Below are 20694 nucleotides of genomic sequence, written 5' to 3'. Positions count from 1 at the left end.
TTTCTATTTCAGTTGAAACTGTGGGTTTCCATTGTCTCCTCTGAACAGCCTCCTGGTAACATGTCCTGCTGTGTCCAATGCCATCTCATTGTCATAATGAGATGTTGTTGAATGTTATTCACAGTCTCACTCTGCCCCTTTTTCAGTTATGTGTGTAAATATGAGGATATTGGGACCTACACTATGTTAGGGGCTGTTTGAAGGAATGTTTTAAGATCTGTTATTTTAAGGACTGTTATTTTAAGGATTGGTTTGTTAGAAAGTTTATAAGCATTCTCTTCTTCTTCGTTACATGAACTGCAAATTTGATTTAATTATTCAAAAGAGGATTTCACAAAACAGTCCCAAACAAAACATTCCTTAAAAATCCTTTCAGAGCCCATTATAATTATTGTTCTAATAATGTTCTTATAATAAAGTTTGATAAACAAATCCGTTTAAAAAAAAAACAAAAAACTTGGAGGTAGGGGAAATATATTTGTGTTAAAGCCTACAGGTGAAGCACTGCCAATTGATTTACTGTGTTAGCCAATTACACTCCCTTACTGCAGCAGTTCCCCTCATCAGCTCAGGTGAACTGAAGGTCAGTGGGCGTCCTCCGATCCCCAAGCCAGTCTTTACATCCAGGAGCTGGACAGCAGATGTTGGAGGACAAAGGCAGCTCAACGTGGGTATGCCCAGTAGGGTATGTATGACTCACCCTACACATCACATAGTTGTGCCTTTACCAGGTGAGTCACCCATATTAGGTAAATAATAATGATATGAAGCATCTATTTAGTATCAATGTGTGTGTGTTTGCCTATTCCGTTGACCCTTGCCCAATGTATCATGCAGCTCTCTGTATGAATCCAGCTCACTCCTCAGCTCACTCACTCTCTCCCGTATCTTCTTAGCAACCTCCTGTCTGCTTCCGTTATAGAGAGAGGAGATATCAAAGACAGCCCGCGCTCCAGTGGCTAAGCTTTCTACATTCATGCCTGACTTTCCCATTTGGCCAGTTAGTAAACTCTTTGCTGTTTTTTTCAGAGCTGGATTGTTCAATACCTTAATAACGTTGTTGCCACTAATGAAACTGGTAGGTTTTGATTTCATGTCTTCCAGCGCACCTGTCTGGTCTGACAAACCTTTCTGCTCAGTTTCTCTGGCCTCCAAACATGCTTTAACATAGGCTAGCTCTTCTGCATACTTCTGGAAGATTTTTCTCACTTTCTTCTCGTCCAAGGCGCGGCGGGTTGTTTCTGCGATGCTAACTATAGGCCCCCTGGGACCACCTGCTTTCCTGACCACTGCCGCGGCTGCTGTAAGTGCTGTGGAGGCACCCCCAGTGTAAGGAGAGAGGGCGAGCCCGGACATGGCAAGAGTCTTACTCAGAGCACCAGCAGATCTGCCAATGGTCTTGGTCAAGGTAGTGCTCTTGTGTGTATCAACCATACTGTCTGCAATGCTTTCCAGTTCCTGGAGATAGCCCTGTAGCTTTCCCTCTCGCTCAGAGAACAGCTTTGTGAAGACATCGGCGCTCCTGTTCATCAGCGAATGAAACAAAATGCAAAGGAGATGTAAATACTTTTTGTTAAATGTTTTTTTTTTAAGTTCTTGTTTTTCTACCCAGTTTGAAATTCCCTAATTCAAATGAAAGACAGCGGGCTGCCTCTGTTTCTGCTGACAAGCAAATTGCCTCTTTCACCAGCCGAAAGCAACAAACCCTCCATTGAGCTCAAGAGCAGCTATAATGGGGTGAGGCTGCTATTGGTAGAATGCAGTCACAGTATGATAACTGTACCCCTCCCAAATGATCTTGAATGGCAACGCAGACAGACAGACAGACAGTGGGACTATAATGGCAGAGGTTCTGTATTACACTGAGGGACAATTGTAGCACATGTATAGGGCAGCTACAATGGGGTGAAGCTGGTAGAATGGGACCACAGTGTGCTGACTATACCCTCAATGATCTTCAATGGCAGACAGACAGACAGCGGCACTGCAATGGCTCTGTATTACACTGAGGGGCAATGGTAGCACAAGTATAGGGCAGCTACAATGGGGTGAAGCTGGTAGAATGGGACCACAGTATCCTAACTACAGACAGCTACTCTTTATCGGGATGCCTTGGGAGAAGTCAAAATATTCTGAATAAGCGACTACCAATTAAACGAGAGGAGAGGCTTTTGAGACGATCTTAGTGAATAGAAAAATAATGAAATAAATACATCATTTAAAATACAATTCAGTTTTTTTATTCTTAAACAAAACAAATCACTTTTTTATTTCTACATCAAACAAGAAAGAATGAAGTCCCATCTTATCATAAGGTGAGGCACCTGTGATGTTGACATGCCAACTTTTCAGAAAGATTAAGTGATGTACCTGCTCTCCTCCAGCTGTTCTGTATGCCCAGGCTTTTGTTTCAGGTCATCTGTTTCCATGTCAATTTCCATTCCACTGTTTTGGGCCATTATGCCTTTCTGTTTGTGTATCTAAAACAATAAGAGCCACATAAGTATTACAGTTTATGGCCCCTTCTTTCTCAGACTCCCATAGTAAAAGCAGGACAATGTATAAAAGCATAGTGGAAGCATGGTAAAGCATAAGTACATATTGTAAAGCCCAGAGAGGTATGGTAGATCTAGATATAAACATAGACACAGATCTAGACATAGACACAGATATGGACACATGTACAGAATAGATACAGACATAGACATAGACATAGATATAGATATAGACATAGATGTATAAAAAAACGACGACACTGAGGCAGAGAATGTGCCATTTTATAACATGAGATGCTAGCTTAGCTGCAGGGTGCCCGAATGACATTGAAAAAGTGAAGCGAAGGTCCTTGAGCACAAACCCGTTTCCCTTTCTCCCTGCAGGAGGGAAGTAACCGAGGAAGGAGAGAGAGAGAGAGAGAGAGAGAGAGAGAGAGAGAGAGAGAGAGAGAGGATGGGGGTGGGTGCGTGGGGGAGGGATCAGCAAACACGTCAACCACGTCGTGTGTCTGGCAGCAAGCACGTGACACTATAAGACAGAGGGAGAGAGAAGTACTGTAATACTTTATGATAGGCCAGTACTGTGCAGAAGATAGTGGTAAATCCAGCCAGTGAGCCTGTGTGGCAAGGCAGTTTTAGGTCCAGTATCCAGTAAGAAGAGGATTATTTGACTGTCTGCTGCAGTAAATCACAGGTAAGTGAGCACTGCAAATGGACACTTGACCATAATTCTCTATTCTTTGCAATGCTTACCTATGCTTAACCATGCTTTCAATGTGCTTTTTTACACTGTGTTTTTTTAAATATGCTTTACCATGCCTCTCTGTGCTTTACAATGCTTCCCTATGCTTTACCACACCTCTCTGTGCTTTACAATGCTTCCCTATGCTTTACCAGACCTCTCTGTGCTTTACAATGCTTCCCTATGCTTTACCATGCTATCACTATGCTTTATCACACTTTAATATGCTTTTACTATGGGAAGCTTTTATGAGGGGAGTTTTTTTAACTTGTCACTTTTTAAAAGCCTATGATAATTACTGTACATTTTCATTTAAATGTATATCCCCAAACATTGTCTGGTATTTGCAATCTTTCTGAATGGTTCTTGTTGTAATTACTTTTGTGCTGCTAGCATGTAATAATTGCACAGCTCTCATAGTTTTTGCTCTTTGGTTTTTAAAAGCTGCTATGAGGTAATACACATGTCCTAGGGATTGTCTGTGTTGAGGAGCTTTGACCTGGGTTCAGCAGCAACTCTTCCATTCTAGTAGAAGAATTCAAATCAATCGCCAGCACATCTAGTCTGCAGTTACTGTGCATGGACAGCAAGACCAAAGGAAACTTGATTAAAAAAAATGGTTAGAGAGCTAAAAGTAAAGTTATGCTAAGACTGTGATGGACCCTACCTAAAATACTTTCGTTGCGGCCACTGTTGGGGAATAGCATATTACATGTAATGCGTTGATGTAATCTGATTACATCGTTCAGTAACTTGCAACTAATCTGATTACATTTTCCAGTAACCTTTAACTGTAATGGTTCCTTTTTCAGACAAGTAATGAAATGTGTTAATGGATTACGTTTTATGTGAAAAATAACGCAGTTACTTTTGTTAAGAATTATAAAATGACTATGGGAAATGCATATTGTGGAAACTTCAACAGTGCAAGGCAAACCTTACATGTCACACGAACACCCTTTTCATCTTGTTAGAAATGTCAGAGGAGGGAACGAGTGGGTTTGATAGCTGGATACTCAAAGAATATTTCGAGCTGCAGCCTGGAATTTCCCCCAAACTGGAATTTTTTTTTTTCTGTAAAATGTAAACTGTGCCTGAGAAGTAACTGCTTACATTTTTTTAAAGTAATTAAGTTAGTGTAACAGGTTACAATGTGGTTCAGGTAACTTGCAACTGTAACAGAATGCTTTTTAACAACACTGGTTTGGTTGTGGTCAGCACAACAATGGAACCCTGATGGAAAGGGTGCAGTAAAGGCTAACAGGCTCAGGAATGAACAACACAAGAAAGTGAGAGAGAAGCGAGAGGAGGACAAGGGGTTAGAGAGAGAGAGAGAGGGGTTTCTAGACAGAGCGAGACAGAACTGAGGGAGGTGTGTACGCTCCTCTGGGAGGACAAGGGGTTAGAGAGAGAGAGAGGGGTTTCTAGACAGAGCGAGACAGAGCTGAGGGAGGTGTGTACGCTCCTCTGGGAGGACAAGGGGTTAGAGAGAGAGAGAGAGGGGTTTCTAGACAGCGAGACAGAGCTGAGGGAGGTGTGTACGCTCCTCTGGGAGGACAAAGGGTTGGTGAGAGAGAGAGGGGTTTCTAGACAGAGCGAGACAGAGCTGAGGGCAGACTGCTCCTCTGGGAACTCACCCCTCTGCACCCACTGTGAACTGGAGAGTTTATCTAACGTAACATCAAAGTCACTTTCCATATGTGCCCCCAGGCCTACATCTGGGTATCAGTCAGCTATATTGAGTTGTCCTTCCGAGCTCAAATAGCAGTCTCGTCTATTGATTGGCTGTCAACACACATTTATATAATATTGCCTTGAGAGCTGATATACTGTACAACTCATCAGAAAATAAGCAACACCATTGTAATGCAAGTGTTACAACAGATATAGAAAAATAATGACCTTTCTGCCACCAGGCTAAATAAGTGATCTGTAGCTCAACATACAAAGTTGGGGCTAAGCTTAATATTTCTGCATTTCAAGTTTACTGTTTTAGGACTGCTTTTAAGGACTGTGTATACAATTTCTATTAGATTCAATTTATTTTAAATAAACCTTTAAGTGGATAAAAAAGTAATTTGAAGATGGAGAGCCCTGTTCATAAAACTTTATGAACGGTTTAAGGAACTATTTTAAGGACTGTTTTTCTAAATCCCATTTTGATTTATTAAACTAAGTTCATGGCATTGTTTTTGAGAGGGTTTTTATTAATTGAATATTCATTATTTTGATTTTTTAAAAGCACTATTGAACCTAAGATCATTTTTATAAACAGTCCTTAAAGTGTAATAAATAGGACCTATTATAAACCTGGAGGTGATTTATAGTATAAATATGACTATTTTCATAATGAGGAAAACTGCTAAAAATTAACGTTACAAAAATGTATATATATATATAGCCGTAGCACCTAGTTATCAACAGAAATGAAGGAATGATCAGTTACCTTACTCCTGGAAGAAGCACATTTAAAGGAATCATCTACTTGTTTATGTTATTATTATTATTTATTTCTTAGAATCTTACAACTTACAATTGTTACAAGATATCACATCTTTTATACATACAATTACTTTATTTTTTTACACATTATTTTTACATACAATTATCCATTCACACAGGTTTTTTACTGGAGCAATCTAGGTAAAGTACCTTGCTCAAGGGTACATTAGCAGTGTCCCTCACCTGGGATTGAACCCACGACCCTCTGGTCAAGAGTCCAGAGCCCTAACCACTACTCCACACTGCTGCCCTTATGTTCTTAAGTACATGTAACTCTACCTGTATTCACAATATAATCTTACTAACTTACTCCAACAGTTTATAGTTCATTTTGATTGTCCTTTCTCTATAATGAACCCCTCTATATAACGAACAAAAGGCTTGGACCCCAACAGGTTTGTTATAGCGAGGATGTACTTTATTTTAAATGGTGACTGTATTTATATTAGAGGTGGGATTTTCGAGAAATATATTGCTCAAATATAGTACTCAAATCCAACGCCAGACAATACTCTCCTCTACATACTGGTGTACATAAGCCTTCCAGACATTGCCACAAGTCAATATTTATTAAGCTTACTCATTTCAGTATAATAAGATTTTGTTTTCATTTCAGAACTTTGCTCTTTGAAACATATAATGTAAGCACCCTTCCTCACACAGACCCAGAACTCACAGCAGAGGAAGCTGGTTTAGTTTGGCGTCCTTGTTTTCTAGCTCCGAGTCACAAACACATTATGAAATCCTGACGCACTGTTTCTTCCTGTTTCTGTGAACGAGGCACTGCAGCTTTTCTGTTCCCCCGAGGTGACTTGTTTTAATGTCTGGGTGAATTGACTTCAGAACTCCTTCTCCCTCTTCAGCAAAAATACTCGGTACTCCAGGGTGATTGCATAGTTCTGTAAAATCATCTCATAAAAACCTGTGTCTTTTCCATGACTTACGTAACATTATACCAACAAACACAGCACCCATACACCAGTGGGACTGTTATGTTCGATCCTGGATTTAAAAAAGTAATTTTTGCTTAAAAACTATTATGAATAAAAAATAATCCATATTTCTGTGATTTATTATAAGTTACTACGTTGTGTTAATGGTGTCTCTCTTGTCATTTCACACAGTTTGCATAGCCAGAACCACTCAGCTTGTCTCTTGTAATGACCCTCAAAAGAGTCATTGACATTCAGGTAATCAAAAAGTATAGATTATTATTTCAAGAAAATGCCCACCAATGAGGAGGGAATTGTATTTTAAACCTAATGTGTCTCTCTTTCTCTCAGCTCCTATGCTGCCTTGCTGAAGAGTGGCCCAGTTTGAATCAAGACCCCATGAACACTTCCTGTTATGTGGGCCTGTCTGGAAAACCAACCACCCACCAACGCTAGCTTCCCTTTGACACTTGCCCTTTCTGTGACCTCCACGGTGTACGCCCTCATCTTCATCCCCTTGGGGTTGACCTTTAACCTGCTGGTCCTTGCCGTCAACTTCCGGCAACAGGCGTCCATGAAAATGCCTGACATCTACTTTTCCAACATGGCGCTTGCTAGTTTGGTGTTAAACTCCGTAGCCATTGGACGACTGCTGAGTTGTGATTGGGCGCTGCAGGGTGAGCCCTGCCTTGGCTTCTTTGTCCTTTTCAATGTGTCATCTCTGGCGTTCATTTATTCCTCCACGTTACTAGGCCTGGACTACTTTATTGAGCTCACATTTTCCTACACTCATCTTTCCAGCGCTTACAAGACGCGTTGTGTTTGTGAATTCATCTGGGGGGGCTCAGCTCTGGCCAGCCTATCTTCTCTTCTCTCCTACGCCTGCGCCAAGGTAGCTGACAGCACCCAAAAATGCGCCAAGCTGCACCCCCGTGAATTGGGCGATGCCATCTTGTTTTTTGTAGGCTTCCTGATACCTGGGGCTGCAGTTCTCTATTCTCTAGTCCTCATATATCATTTGAGAAAGGATCCCCAGCCTTTCCTAAACCCCCAGCCCTCCCTCTGGTGCCTTCTCTTGGTCACAGTGCCCCTGACCTTTCTCCTCTGGCTCCCCAATCATGGTTCTCTCTTCCTGGATCTGGTCCAATCGCTAGGCCCCTGGGAGTGGGCCATGGACCCTGGGACTTTGACTCACATTAAGAAGGCCTCTGAAATCCTGTCTTACTCTTACAGCTGGGCCATCACTCTCCTCTACCTCACTCTCAGGAAGAGTTTTCGGGTGAGGTGCAGGAGGGTACTGTCAGAGGCGGGGTGCTACTTCAAACGGGTTTTGGGGAACTGATATAGAGGGGTACAGGTTGGCTAGCAATAGGGGCAACAACAATAACAAAATCAGCTGCTTGTTGGACCTTTCAAGAGTGGTCTTATAGACAGACAGACAGACAAAATATCTAGGTGAGTTAAAATAATGAGATTTCATCTTGAAGCTTTCCAGAGTGCTTCGGCAGAAACATCTCGATCAGAAAACTGTAAAGCAACAGGCTGCTGCAGCTCAACTTGGATTCAGTGCTGCACTGAATCCAACGTTGTATGTACACCTACCTGTTTACACACTAGTTTCTTTTGAAATGTTTATTTCATTTTTTGAAGTAGTGCTTTATATGTGGTAAGTTAGAAAATAAATCCTTATATGTTTAATTGCTCATATAAATACAGTGTTCTGGCTGTGCAGATGTTTGATATGATGTGCTTGAATAAAACTTTTGAGTTGTATCCAATAGTGTATCTTTCATTTAAATACTGATGTTATTATTATTATTATTTATTTCTTAGCAGACGCCCTTATCCAGGGCGACTTACAATTGTTACAAGATATCACATTATACATTATTTCACATTATACAGCTATCACATTATTTTACATACAATTACCCATTTATACAGTTGGGTTTTTACTGGAGCAATCTAGGTAAAGTACCTTGCTCAAGGGTACAACAGCAGTGTCCCCCACTGGGGATTGAACCCACAACCCTCCGGTCCAGAGTCCAGAGCCCTAACAACTACTCCACACTGCTGCCCTTTTGTTTGCCCCTGTTGTTTAAAATGTAACCGTCATAATGACTGCCGGAGGAGGTTTTAGGTATAAGTATAACCGTGGCGGTTCTAGTGTTAAAAGCCATGTTTTATCTTCTTAAAGTGGTTGTTGCTAACACAATAATTTCATTAATCTTCCCTCATCTGCAAGTCATTTCTCTGTACAGGTCTGAAAAGTGCAGTTTTGAAAGAAACTCCTCAGCAGTGTCTTAGAGGCCAAAGCATGTTACTGGTTGAAAGCATGTTAGTCAACAGATGAATCAGCTGGTTAAACAGAGATTTATTTAACTTAGTGTAGTACCAGATACACACATTAAAAAGAGGCCACTATAACATGCGGTTGTCTCAAAACTGCACATGCGAGGCCTATCTAAAGAATGGAAGTGCACAGCTGGTAAGATTCATGATCCCAGTAAAAGTGCGACTGGTGTCCCTTGTCTTTGTTTGAAGATCTGTTGCTTCTTTGCTTGTGTTTCATACTTCAGTTTGGCAGATATTTCTAATAAACCACTATAGACGTTTCTTCCTGTACTGTACCTCAGTTTCTTCTAATGGTTTAGCTGCAGTCAGGTCATGTGATGTACCGCACAGGAATTGATTAGATACCAAAAAAAAATAAAAGTAAAGATGTTTTTTTTTTGACAGCGTTGTACTTGAAAAATCTGATTATATCAAAAACAAAGAACCACGAGATCTTCAACATAAGAAAAAGGGAAGCAGTGATAATTCTGGGAGTGCTGATAAGATGGTTAGCACTCCTTTAACTGTGTCCTACTCCTACTGCCATTCTCCACATATAGATTTCTAGACTCCCTAAGTAATTATAGCTAACAAAACAGTTCCATAAATTGTCCCTGCCATGCTATGGCCAAAGTTTTGCATTACCTGATAGAATTAACTAATTTGCTTCATAAAGTCAAATGAAACCTGCTGAATAATGTTACACTAACATATTGAATTACATACCGCTTTGTAGTTGTTCCAAATACTTAACATAAAACTGACCAAAATTGAAAAATGTGACATTTCCAAATCTAATATGAAATTGTACTATTATTATGACTTCCGGTAGACTTTTGAGATATCATTTTGCAGTTTCTTTGTAGGTAATGCAAAACTTTTGGCCATAGCTGTACATGCAAACACACAAACACACATATATGCACTCTCACACACACATCCTTGGAATCCAGATTTCATCTGAGACAGAGAAGTAGAGAAAAACAAGCTAATAAAGAGAAAGTACAGTATTATTTATTAAACCTTTTGGATAATACTGTCACAGGACCAAACATAGTGTACAAAACTCTCCTGAATGATTTTAGTTATTTATTAATTTTATTATTTGTATTTCATGTAACAAAACATAACTAGAAAACAGAATTGAAGAATAACACATTTGTAGTACAGTCAAGTTATCAATATATATATTTAAAACATGATATAATAACAGTTCAAGTTTATTCACCTCCGAAGAAAACAAAGGAAACAGTGACATCTAGTGGTGAACAGAACCTAGACACAACCAGACACTTGTGCTATTTAAGTATTTGCAATCAATAAAAACGACATATTGAACTTTTTAATGCTGAAACACCTGTTCAGTTGTGAGTGTTTACAATTGCAAAAACACTAACCTGACATAAATTAAACAGTACAAATTAGGCTGCTTCAGCCCCAAGTGTAAAAACAAATAATTCACCTTGTTTCGCTCTGCAGGTGGTGCCATTTTACCCCCTAACGTTCATACAAAGTTATGTGAGATTGAACATTCCTTTCACCTGAGGAGTGGAGAGGACAGACAGGGAGTTCTATACAGATGTTTTCTTAAAACAAAAAACAGTCTAGTTCAGCTGGCAGATTGTTACAGGGGAATCAGAACAATAAAGCCCGAGCCCAGGATAGAGCGGCTCAGTGAATGTGGTTTGGAATCTGTAAAGGAGGGTCATTGTGTCAGAGACGCCATAAAATGACAGAGTGCCAGCATTGAAGTCCAGATACACTCCTATTCTGGGGGAGTAGGGGGCAGATATTTCAATACCATTGTAATTGTGTAGGGCAGAGTAACTGAAATCAGTGCAGTACAAACTCCAGGACTTGTCATTGAATCCAAGACCACAGGAAGCATCCTCTCCTTTCCTGCTGATTCCTTTATATGTAACACCTATTAAAGCCACCCCACTCCACTCAATCTCCCAGTAACAGCGAGTTCCAGACAAACCCTCTCTGCAAAGCACATGGGCCCGGCTGTCAAATCTCTCTGGGTGGTTAGGATATGGCCGGGTCTCTCTCCTGCGTGTGACCTTTCTGTTCCCTTCAGACAGACAGAGCGTTCTATTCGCTGTGTTGGGGTCCAGTGTGAGCTGACAGGAATCTGATTGAAGAGAAGAGGATGGGTAGAGGAGAGGGTTAGAAAATTCAAATCACTGAGAAAATCTCCACTAGTTTTGAATGGTACAGAACCAACACAGAGAGAGACAGATAAATACATATTGCAGCAGCTTCTTTATAAGAGGCATTAAGGTACATAAGGGAGTGTGACAGGATGGACGTAGTGGTGACGTCAGGCCAGAATGTGGGAAGAAAAACACACAGGTAGGTACTGCAGGCAAAAGGTGCAGCGTGTGCCATTTATTTTTAACATACATATATATACATATATATATATATATATATTGTAAAGTAGCGGGTTTTGAGAAACAGCAGGGAGGGGGTTAAAACCTCCCTGCGCGAGAATCATGTGCGGAATGCACATTTTGTTTAATTGTTTTATTATTTTGTTAATTTGTTTATTGTTTAATTATCACCCGCACCTGGGTACTATTGTAAATTAATGCCAGGCGCGGGGTATTTAGGACGTGCAGCTTGGCTGTACGGGGCTGCTGAGTAGAAGGAGACAGAAGACGTGCTCTGTTTCCGAGCAGTCCTGAGTAAGTGCTGTGTTAAGTTCGTTTGGTTTTTGCTAGCAGGTAAACGGCTTAGCCGTCCTGCAAGGTAGTGAGGGAAAAACCTGTTTAGTTAGCGCTCCAGTGGGAGTTAGGTGTTTATTTTGTGTTTGTTTTATTTTGTGTGTTTATTAAAAATTAGCGCGTCAGCGCTTAAAAACTCCATTTCCTGTGTGCTGGGTCGTAATTTTAAAGGGGCAACGAACCCGAGTGAGTGCCGGGCCGTTACAATATATATATATATATATATATATATATATATGTGTGTGTGTGTACACACACATATACATATATATATACACACACACACACATATATATATATATATATATATATATATATATATATTCCTTATCAGCCTGAACGCACTCTGAGATCTGCAAATGCTGGCCCTTTATGTATGGGGGTGAATGGTAAAAGGATGGGAGAGGCTGCTTTCTGTTTTAATGCCCCCACACTCTGGAACTCCTTACCCCCTTTTATCAGAGATTCACCTTCAATTGCAATCTTCAAATCTCAATTAAAAACATACCTTTTTAATATAGCTTTTCCATAACATTTTTATGTTTTATTGTTACTTCTGTTTTTAATAACTGTACTCTTTTCTTACTGTTTATTATTGTATTTTTGTATTTTTTTCTTCTGTATGTAAAGTGCTTTGAATTGTATTGTACATGAATTGCGCAATATAAATAAAGGTTTATTATTATTATTATTATTATTATTATTATTATTTTAATGAGCAATCCATCCCACAAGTGCAGTGATACTGCAATATACATTTACTACCAGCACAGGATGACTGGGAGGGATAGCTGTTCATTTTACCCCACAACTGGTTTCACATGCATTGTACATGTATTAAAAGATGGGATGATTATCTATTCAGGGATACCAAGATATTTAGGGAGAGAAAGGTTTGAGTGGAAAAACAGGCAACAAATGCCCCTCCCCCAGTCATTCTGCATGTATTCATCTGAACCAATACTTGTTGGAGAGGAGTGTAGATTAATGGCTTCACAATTACTAATAAATAATAACAATGTAGTGACACATATGTCAATCAAATGTTTAAGTGAAAACAGACTTACATTTTAAAAACTCAGCTCTGTTCCTTGGTCCTGGAGCCTGCATACTGTAAATTGTAACTTCATTCACTGGGTAGAAAAAAGAGAGAAAAATAGAATTGAAACATGTGGATTAATAACTACCAATGACTGCAATACTGAATCTTCATAATTAGTTATTTTATGTAGTTTTTTGGTCATAATTATAAAGTCAAAGTGCATCTCAGTTTAATACCCAGCTATGTTTTGTCAACAGAAATTTTTCAGTCTAATTTATACTACATCTCCAGACACTCTTTTGTTGAGGCATTAGGTCAAAAAAGAGAGAATGTCTCTGTAGATAAAATGTTTTACTGGAAGAAAAGCCTAAACTTCTGAACGTCTGTCACTGCTCCTAGCCCCCAGGATATAAACTGCTGTTTCATTCACTAAATAAAATACAGAAAACTGTTTATCTATCTATCTATCTATCTATCTATCTATCTATCTATCTATCTATCTATCTATCTATATATATATATATATATATAAATATAGATATATATAGATATAGATATAGATATATAAATTTAATCGTTGCCAATTATTTGTATTATTTTCTCCCAATTTGGAATGGACAATTATTATTTTGAAGCTCATCTCACTGCTACCATGCCTGCGCTGACTCGGTAGGGTGAAGACGAACACACGCTGTCCTCCGAAACGTGTGCCGTCAGCCGACCGGTTTTTTTTCACACTGCGGACTCACCATGCAGCCACCGAAGAGCTACAGTGTCGGAGGACAATGCAGCTCTCAGGCAGCTTACAGGCAAGCCCGCAGGCTACCGGCCAGACTACAGGGGTCGCTGGTGCGCAGTGAGCCGTTGCCACCTTGGCCGACCTAAACCCTCCCCACCACCCGGGCGACTCTTGGCCAATTGTGCACCGCCCCCTGGGAGCTCCCGTCCACGGTCGGCTGTGGAATAGCCTAGACTCGAACCGGCGACGTCCAGGCTATAGAGCGCATCCTGCACTCCACATGGAGCGCCTTTACCGGATGCGCCACTCGGGAGCATAGAAAACTGTTTTAAACCAATGACTTTACTGTAGAGGATTTGGAATACAAACATAAGAACATAAGAACATAAGGAAGTTTACAAACGAGAGGAGGCCATTCAGCCCATCTTGCTCATTTGGTTGTTAGTAGCTTATTGATCCCAGAATCTCATCAAGCAGCTTCTTAAAGGATCTCAGGGTGTCAGCTTCAACAACATTATTGGGGAGTTGGTTCCCCTTTATCTAATCACCATTTGTGACCACTGGTCCTTGTTTCTTTTTTAGGTCAAAAAAGTCCAATGGGTCGATATTGTATATACCTTTTAGGATTTTGAATGCTTAAATCAGATCACCGCGTAGTCTTCTTTGTTCAAGACTGAATAGATTCAATTCTTTTAGCCTGTCTGCATACGACATGCCTTTTAAACCTGGGATAATTCTGGTTGCTCATCTTTGCACTCTGTCTAGAGCAGCAATATCCTTTTTTGTAACGAGGTGACCAGAACTGAACACAATATTATAGGTGAGGTCTTACTAATGCATTGTAGAGTTTTAACATTACTTCCCTTGATTTAAATTCAACACTTCTCACAATGTATCCGAGCATCTTGTTGGCTATTTTATAGCTTCCCCACATTGTCTAGATGAAGACATTTCTGAGTCAACATAAACTCCTAGGTCTTTTTCATAGATTCCTTCTTCAATTTCAGTATCTCCCATATGATATTTATAATGAACATTTTTGTTGCCTGCATGCAGTACTTTACACTTTACTCTATTAAATGCCATTTGCCATGTGTCTGCCCAGTTCTGAATGCTGTCTAGATCATTTTGAATGACCTTTGCTGCAGCAACAGTGTTTGCCACTCCTCCTATTTTTGTGTTGTCTGCAAATTTAACACGTTTGCTTGCTATACCAAAATCTAGATCATTAATGTAGATTAGGAATAGCAGAGGACCTAATACTGATCCCTGTGGTACACCACTGGTTACCTCACTCCATTTTGAGGTTTCTCCTCTAATCAGGAGAATCTAACATGACCATGACCTCCAATTCCTCTACATCGTTGATTAGAAAGTGTAGGACTAGAAGTTAGCATTCTATATGGCATGAATGTGTTGTTTAATGTTTGAATCCCTCTGTCTCTGTTTGAATGCTATTGTGTTGTTTTCTCATGTAATGCCTTTAGAAACTCTCTTCCTTCCTGCTATCATCACTTGCGATGTCACTGTAAATGAGATGGGGTGTTTCAATTTGGGGAAATCATTTGAAATAAAATATCTGCAATATTCATATAGCCAGCAATCTGCAAGAAGTCTTTATTAATGTCTTACAGGTCCTGTCCCTCTACAAGCCATGATCTATTTAAGAAATCTCTATCAAAGGAATCTATTTCACACCAACCTGTTGTGGTTATGTTGACTAATCCCCCCTTGCAGAAGTCCTCAATATGGTCTTTAAGTTCAGATACAGCTTTCCTTACAGCCCCAAAAGAGATGTCTGTATTGACAATAACGCTGGGTAAGTCTTCAGCTTCAGGATGGGCACAGAGGGACTGGAAATTCTACAACAGAAGAGTTTTTCAATGAAACAGAATGGGGTACAAAACATTCCTGGGGAAAACCAAGGATTCATTCAATTGGTGAGGTTTCTCTGAAACCGTCCCAGATATCTACTTGAGATTTTCTAACAAGCAGTGATGCTACCTGTAGAAAATTGATGTGATCCTCTGTCTCTGAAAGCTGTTTCAGCTCAGCGTTTCTCCTCCTTAGCTCATCAATCCCCTGCTCCAGTTCCTTCATGAGTCCTTCAGCCTGATTCACTGCAGCCTTCTCGTTAGCTCCAATCAGCTCAATAACCTCAGTGTGGATCATCTCAATGGATCGGATCAGCTCAGTAAAGATCTTCTCACTTTCCTTTATTTCTATGCATGCAGATCTCTGAGTGAAAGAACACAGTAGGGGAGACATATTTGCAACTTAAATAAATAAAGTATTGCTGTTCTTTAAACTTCTGTAGATTTATCAGTTTAGAAATATTTTCTTATAGATGTTGGATTACACTAAAGAATAACATAATATAAAGTTACTGTAGTTTGTGTCTTCAGTCTAATCTAAAACTGTGTTATACCCACTTTCAGTGACTCCACAGCCTGTTTCAACTCCTCGACTTCTTTCAGTCTCTCCTGGATGCTCTGTTCTATTTCTCTCTGTGTCTCTCCCAGCTGCTTCTGTGTAGAAACACAGTGACGCAGTGACATTTCTGATGGGGCATTGAGTGATATACTATCACACTCAAAACAGGATATTTCAGAGCAGGCTGTTTTATTCACACCTCTCCCCTTAATATGGAATTAGATTAACCCTTAGCGGTACATTCTTTCAGCGCGTGCCAGGCGTGTCAGGTCCAATTTTTAGAAGCACTGTTTAAAAGTATTTTTTTTCACAGTATAACAGGTTTAAAAGGCACTGCATATCAACAGGACACTCAGTACTGCATCTCCAGCCCCGCCCCACCCCACCCCTTGTTCGCTATATTATTCAAATGCCTCTTAATAATGGTACATACCGATAAATCATCTCTTGATCACTCGTTTTATCACCAATCTCCTCAATAATGCGATCCAAGTCATTATTTTATTACTATAACATCTAAAAAAAGCTCTGCAAATGTCTGTGATGTTCTTTGAGCGCTGGATGCGGAAGCAACTATCTTGTTTGTTTATGTCCATGTTATCTATGTGGTGTTGGGTCTATCAGTATTCATGAGATACGCCCTTTTATTTATTTTATTTTATTCGGCTTCTCTCTGCTCCTATCGGTCTCACTTGGCTATTGAATGGTTTTCTCAGCTTTTTCCGGAGAAAAAACGACTAGAGACCTGTTTTTTGTGTCTTTTTGATGATGTTGGACCGGAAAGGGAAAATTGCTATGCCGGACCAGATCCGACATAGGACCGCAAAGGGTTAACGGGCCACGCTTTATTTTAAGGGACACCTATTAACTATTAACAACGAGCTAATAAACATGCTAATACACATTATTTATTTTTCTGTTAATTGTTAGTTAATATGCCTATTAACTATTAACAACTAGCTAATAAGCATGTTAATAAAAAACATTATTGTTTGTTTTTCTATTAATTGTTAGTTAGTACATAGTATAGCTGTCCAACTAGCCTCTGCCTGTCAACTCCTGCTAATTGTACTGTACCGTCCCCCTGGACCTCTCATTCACTTTCTCGGTAAACTCGACTATCTACTATCCTCCCTTCCCTCTCTTTCTACCCCAACTGTCCTATTAGGTGATTTCAATATCCATCTCTCCAACCCCAGCCACTCTGCCGGATTCCTCCCTCTCCTTCAGTCCTTCAACTTCTCTCTCTCTCCATCCCCTCCTACCCACAAACTGGCCATCAACTGGACCTCACCTTCTCCAGGGCCTGTCACCCCTCCACCCTCTCTGTCACCCCCCTGGACCTCTCTGATCACTATTTAATCTCTTTTTCTCTGTCGCTCCCATCTCTCCCTGCTCCTCCTACCCCCACTGTCACCTCTCGCCGCAACCTCTGCTCGACCCTCTCCAATATAGCTTCCGCTCTGCTCACTCCACTGAAACCTCCCTCTTGTCTGTCACTAACTCACCAAACACTGCCCGAGCTGCCTCTCTCTCCTCTTTCCTAATTCTCCTCAACCTCTCTGCTGCCTTTGACACTGTGGATCACTCTATTATACTATCCTTTCTCGCTGACCTGGGAATCTCTGGCACTGCTCTGGCCTGGTTCTCCTCCTACCTCTCCAACCGCACTTACCAGATAACCTGGCATGGAGCAACCTCCACACCTCACCCTCTCTAAACAGGAGTCCCCCAAGAGTCTTGGGTCCTCTCCTGTTCTCTCTCTACATCTGCTTCCTGGGCCCCTCATCGCATTCTATGGTTTCTCATACCATTTCTATGCTTATGATGCTCAGATTTTCCTCTCCTTCCCCCCCTCTGACTCGACCATCCCATGTTCTTATGTTCTTATGTGCATGACTTAATAATACAGTAAAGAGTTGACTATTAACATAGTAGTTATGTAGGGTATTTACTGTTAGCAGATATCATTAATACAACATTAATAAATAGCCTACTATATACTAACTAACAATTAACAGAAAAATAAATAATGTTTTTATTAACATGTCTATTAGCTAGTAATAATCAATAGGCATATTAATTAACAAAAAACAGAAAAAAATGTTTATTAACATGTTTATTAGCACATTGTTAATAGTTAATAAGTGTCCCTTAAAATAATGTGTGACCGATTAACGATACACACATTATGTAAACACATGCCCTAGTGCCTGCTAAAAATCAATAATAATAGAATGTAGCAAACTACATTATTGTTTTTCACTGTCTCTTTACCTCCTTATGATGTTTTCAGTGATTCGGAGCAGTCTTATTGCAATACTCAATTCTTATTCTAATGAGTCTGTGTTATGAGGCCTTAACCTGAGTTCAGAAGCTGATCTTCAGTCTTGTTGCCAGTCATAGACATCTGCAGACAGGCTAGATCAGACAACAAGCCTGCATAGTGGCAAAAGCCAGCGCCATCTAGGGCACAGCTGACAGCAATTCAACAGAAAACTTGCTTTACAGCACCTATCCACTAGATGGCACTGGCTCTTACTACTAACTGAGAATTGTTGCTGATCAAGCAGGTATTACATTACATATGCTTATGACAGACGACTAGACAACTGATGATGCTTTCCCTTTAATGTATATTATATTTAATATTTATTTGGGCCAAATGTTTTTGTTTTGGTTTATTTGTTGAAATGAGGTACCCAGTTCAACTATGATATGTTATCTACCATATATGACAATACAATATATTCAAAATAGTCAAATTGAAAAGTAATTGAACCAAATGAAAAAAATCCAATACACCACAAACTACAAATAAGTATAACTCTAATATATAATAGTTTAGGCAGAGATACTAGCATAGGTGTCAATACAGTAGTACAATCAATCTAATCTAATTGATCTAATATGAAACTATCTAACATTTTAAACAGACACATTAAATATCCTGGTCAATCCTTATCTTCTAGGCTAGCTACAAAGAAATGGTTCAAACCCTTACCTGTTTCCTAGTCCTTTCTGTCTCAGCTGAGACTGTATCATGGCTCTTGTGCTCGCCGTCTGCACACAACCAGCAAATACATGTCTGATCGATTCTACAGAAGACCTCCAAAACTCGATGGTGTTCAGCACAAAGCTTCTGCTCCAGATTTCCAATTGCATTGATCAGCTGGTGCGTCTTGAATGCAGCAACCTCATAGTGTGGCTTGACGTGTGTTTCACAGTAAGAGGCCAGGCACGTCAAACAGGATTTCACAGCTTTGAACTTTCTCCCAGTGCAGAAATCACACGGCACATCTCCAGGTCCAGCATAACTTTGAGCAAGAAGACTGAGCCATGTCTTCTTTAATTTCTCTACAACTTCAGCCAGCATGGTGTTTCTGCACAGATCAGGCCTTGGGGTAAAGGCCTTTCTGCACTGGGGGCAGCTGTAGACACCTGTATGATCAGTCTGATCCCAGCAGTTCTTAATACACCCCATACAGTAACTGTGTCCACATGGAATAGCGACCGGGTCCTTCAATATCTCCTGGCACACTGGACAGCTAAGCTGTTCCTTGGCTAGCAGAATATTTCCTTCTGACATTTTTGCTGCAGTGAGACAGAGAGTAACGGAACTTAACTGTGTTTCTGACTTCCTGGAATTGTGTTTAGCTGAAGAGGCGGGGTTTTGGACTGAGGCCAGGTTTAGAAAAGCAGGCTGAGCAGAAACTGCTGAATCAGTGTGAGAGGGGAGGGGAGGAGAGGAGACAGTTGTGAGTGGGACTGTCACAGTAACCCTTCCACACCTATCCCTCTTTTTCCCATCACACCCCACAGCTTATTCTATGAAACTGTTTCTAAATCTCCCAAAATATTAGTATCATATTGACTGTGACAGGCTTTCACTCCTGCATAGCTTTGAGTTATAAAAGCGGACATGGGAAATGGGGAATTTGATATTGCAGGAATAACATATAAAATATACAGGGCTTGAATTGAATTTGTGTGTTGGGGGGGGATTTCCCCACTATGCTTCAGCTACACCGCACTAGCAGCGGTGGAACAACAATTTGGACAGACCGCGTCCAGCTTCACACACATCATGAGGCTGAAGGAGAGATGGAGGCAATCAGCTGAGTCCTTGGAGGAACTGGGCAATGATGTAACCATGTTAATAGACAAGGAATACCCAGAGCTGTCCAACAAAGCTAAGGACAAGAAAGGGAGGGATGTGTTTATTGGGGCAATAACACCAGGGAAGCTACAGCAGTGGACAGTGTGGCTGTTTGCCAGGGCTGGCCAACAGACCTGAAGCCAGGGACCCTGTTCGACGTCCCCGTGTGCTGGAACTGCGGGGTACAGGGCCAGGTTAGCCTAGGGGTGCGGGGTCCGGCCTGCGATATACAGCTTACTCCCGCAACGAACCAAGACACTGCGATGGTGGGACTGCTCAGCCAGGGTAGCCACATGCACGTGCCCTGCATGGTCGGTGGGGTACAATACAGAGCCCTGGTTGACACCGGCACCACCATCACACTCATTATTATTATTATTATTATTATTATTTATTTCTTAGCAGACGCCCTTATCCAGGGCGACTTACAATTGTTACAAGATATCACATTATACATTATTTCACATTATACAGATATCACATTATTTTTACATACAATTACCCATTTATACAGTTGGGTTTTTACTGGAGCAATGTAGGTAAAGTACCTTGCTCAAGGGTACAACAGCAGTGTCCCCCACTGGGGA

At 40.5% G+C, this 20694-nt stretch overlaps 3 protein-coding genes across 4 annotated transcripts in view; 1 reads left to right on the top strand and 2 right to left on the bottom strand.

Annotated features, from left to right (window-relative positions):
• Window positions 1-59: 59 nt before the first annotated feature.
• On the bottom strand, window positions 60-2873 carry LOC117965670 (uncharacterized). The gene is made up of 2 exons (XM_034910647.2): window positions 2371-2873; window positions 60-1522 (listed from the first exon to the last, which is right to left on the bottom strand). The coding sequence occupies exons 1-2, from the start codon at window positions 2457-2459 to the stop codon at window positions 784-786; spliced, it is 828 nt and encodes a 275-aa protein (XP_034766538.2). The 5' UTR covers window positions 2460-2873; the 3' UTR covers window positions 60-783.
• Window positions 2874-2959: 86 nt separating this feature from the next.
• On the top strand, window positions 2960-8438 carry LOC117433137 (probable G-protein coupled receptor 146). Of its 2 annotated transcripts, XM_059016182.1 has the most exons (3): window positions 2960-3189; window positions 6864-6929; window positions 7023-8438. In XM_059016182.1, the coding sequence occupies exon 3, from the start codon at window positions 7087-7089 to the stop codon at window positions 8011-8013; it is 927 nt and encodes a 308-aa protein (XP_058872165.1). In that variant the 5' UTR covers window positions 2960-3189; window positions 6864-6929; window positions 7023-7086; the 3' UTR covers window positions 8014-8438. The 2 variants fall into 2 exon arrangements, with proteins under 2 accessions (XP_058872165.1, XP_058872166.1); XM_059016183.1 differs by lacking the exon at window positions 6864-6929.
• A 1474-nt stretch (window positions 8439-9912) lies between these two features.
• The window catches only part of LOC117433129 (uncharacterized), a 35677-nt gene continuing 24895 nt past the window's right edge, over window positions 9913-20694 (bottom strand). Inside the window, exons 9-14 of the mRNA XM_059016103.1 lie at window positions 18953-19770; window positions 15948-16043; window positions 15520-15753; window positions 15218-15377; window positions 12802-12867; window positions 9913-11139 (exon numbers count right to left, since the gene is read on the bottom strand). Coding sequence (XP_058872086.1) covers window positions 10610-11139; window positions 12802-12867; window positions 15218-15377; window positions 15520-15753; window positions 15948-16043; window positions 18953-19770 — 1904 coding nt within the window. The 3' untranslated portion in view covers window positions 9913-10609. The remainder of the gene's footprint in view (window positions 11140-12801; window positions 12868-15217; window positions 15378-15519; window positions 15754-15947; window positions 16044-18952; window positions 19771-20694) is intronic.

Source organism: Acipenser ruthenus, chromosome 52 (assembly GCF_902713425.1).
Source record: "Acipenser ruthenus chromosome 52, fAciRut3.2 maternal haplotype, whole genome shotgun sequence".
NCBI classification, from domain to species: domain Eukaryota; kingdom Metazoa; phylum Chordata; class Actinopteri; order Acipenseriformes; family Acipenseridae; genus Acipenser; species Acipenser ruthenus.
Note: the sequence above shows the minus strand (reverse complement) of the source record. Positions and strands in the feature narration are given on the sequence as shown.

Excerpts from the sequence above, each read along its gene's own strand:
- LOC117965670 (XM_034910647.2), bottom strand. The coding sequence starts at position 2,459 with ATGGCCCAAAACAGTGGAATGGAAATTGACATGGAAACAGATGACCTG. Across the intron at positions 1,523-2,370 it reads GAACAGCTGGAGGAGAGCAG|GAGCGCCGATGTCTTCACAA; the intron begins GTACATCACTTA and ends GCTGATGAACAG.
- LOC117433137 (XM_059016183.1), top strand. The coding sequence starts at position 7,087 with ATGTGGGCCTGTCTGGAAAACCAACCACCCACCAACGCTAGCTTCCCT.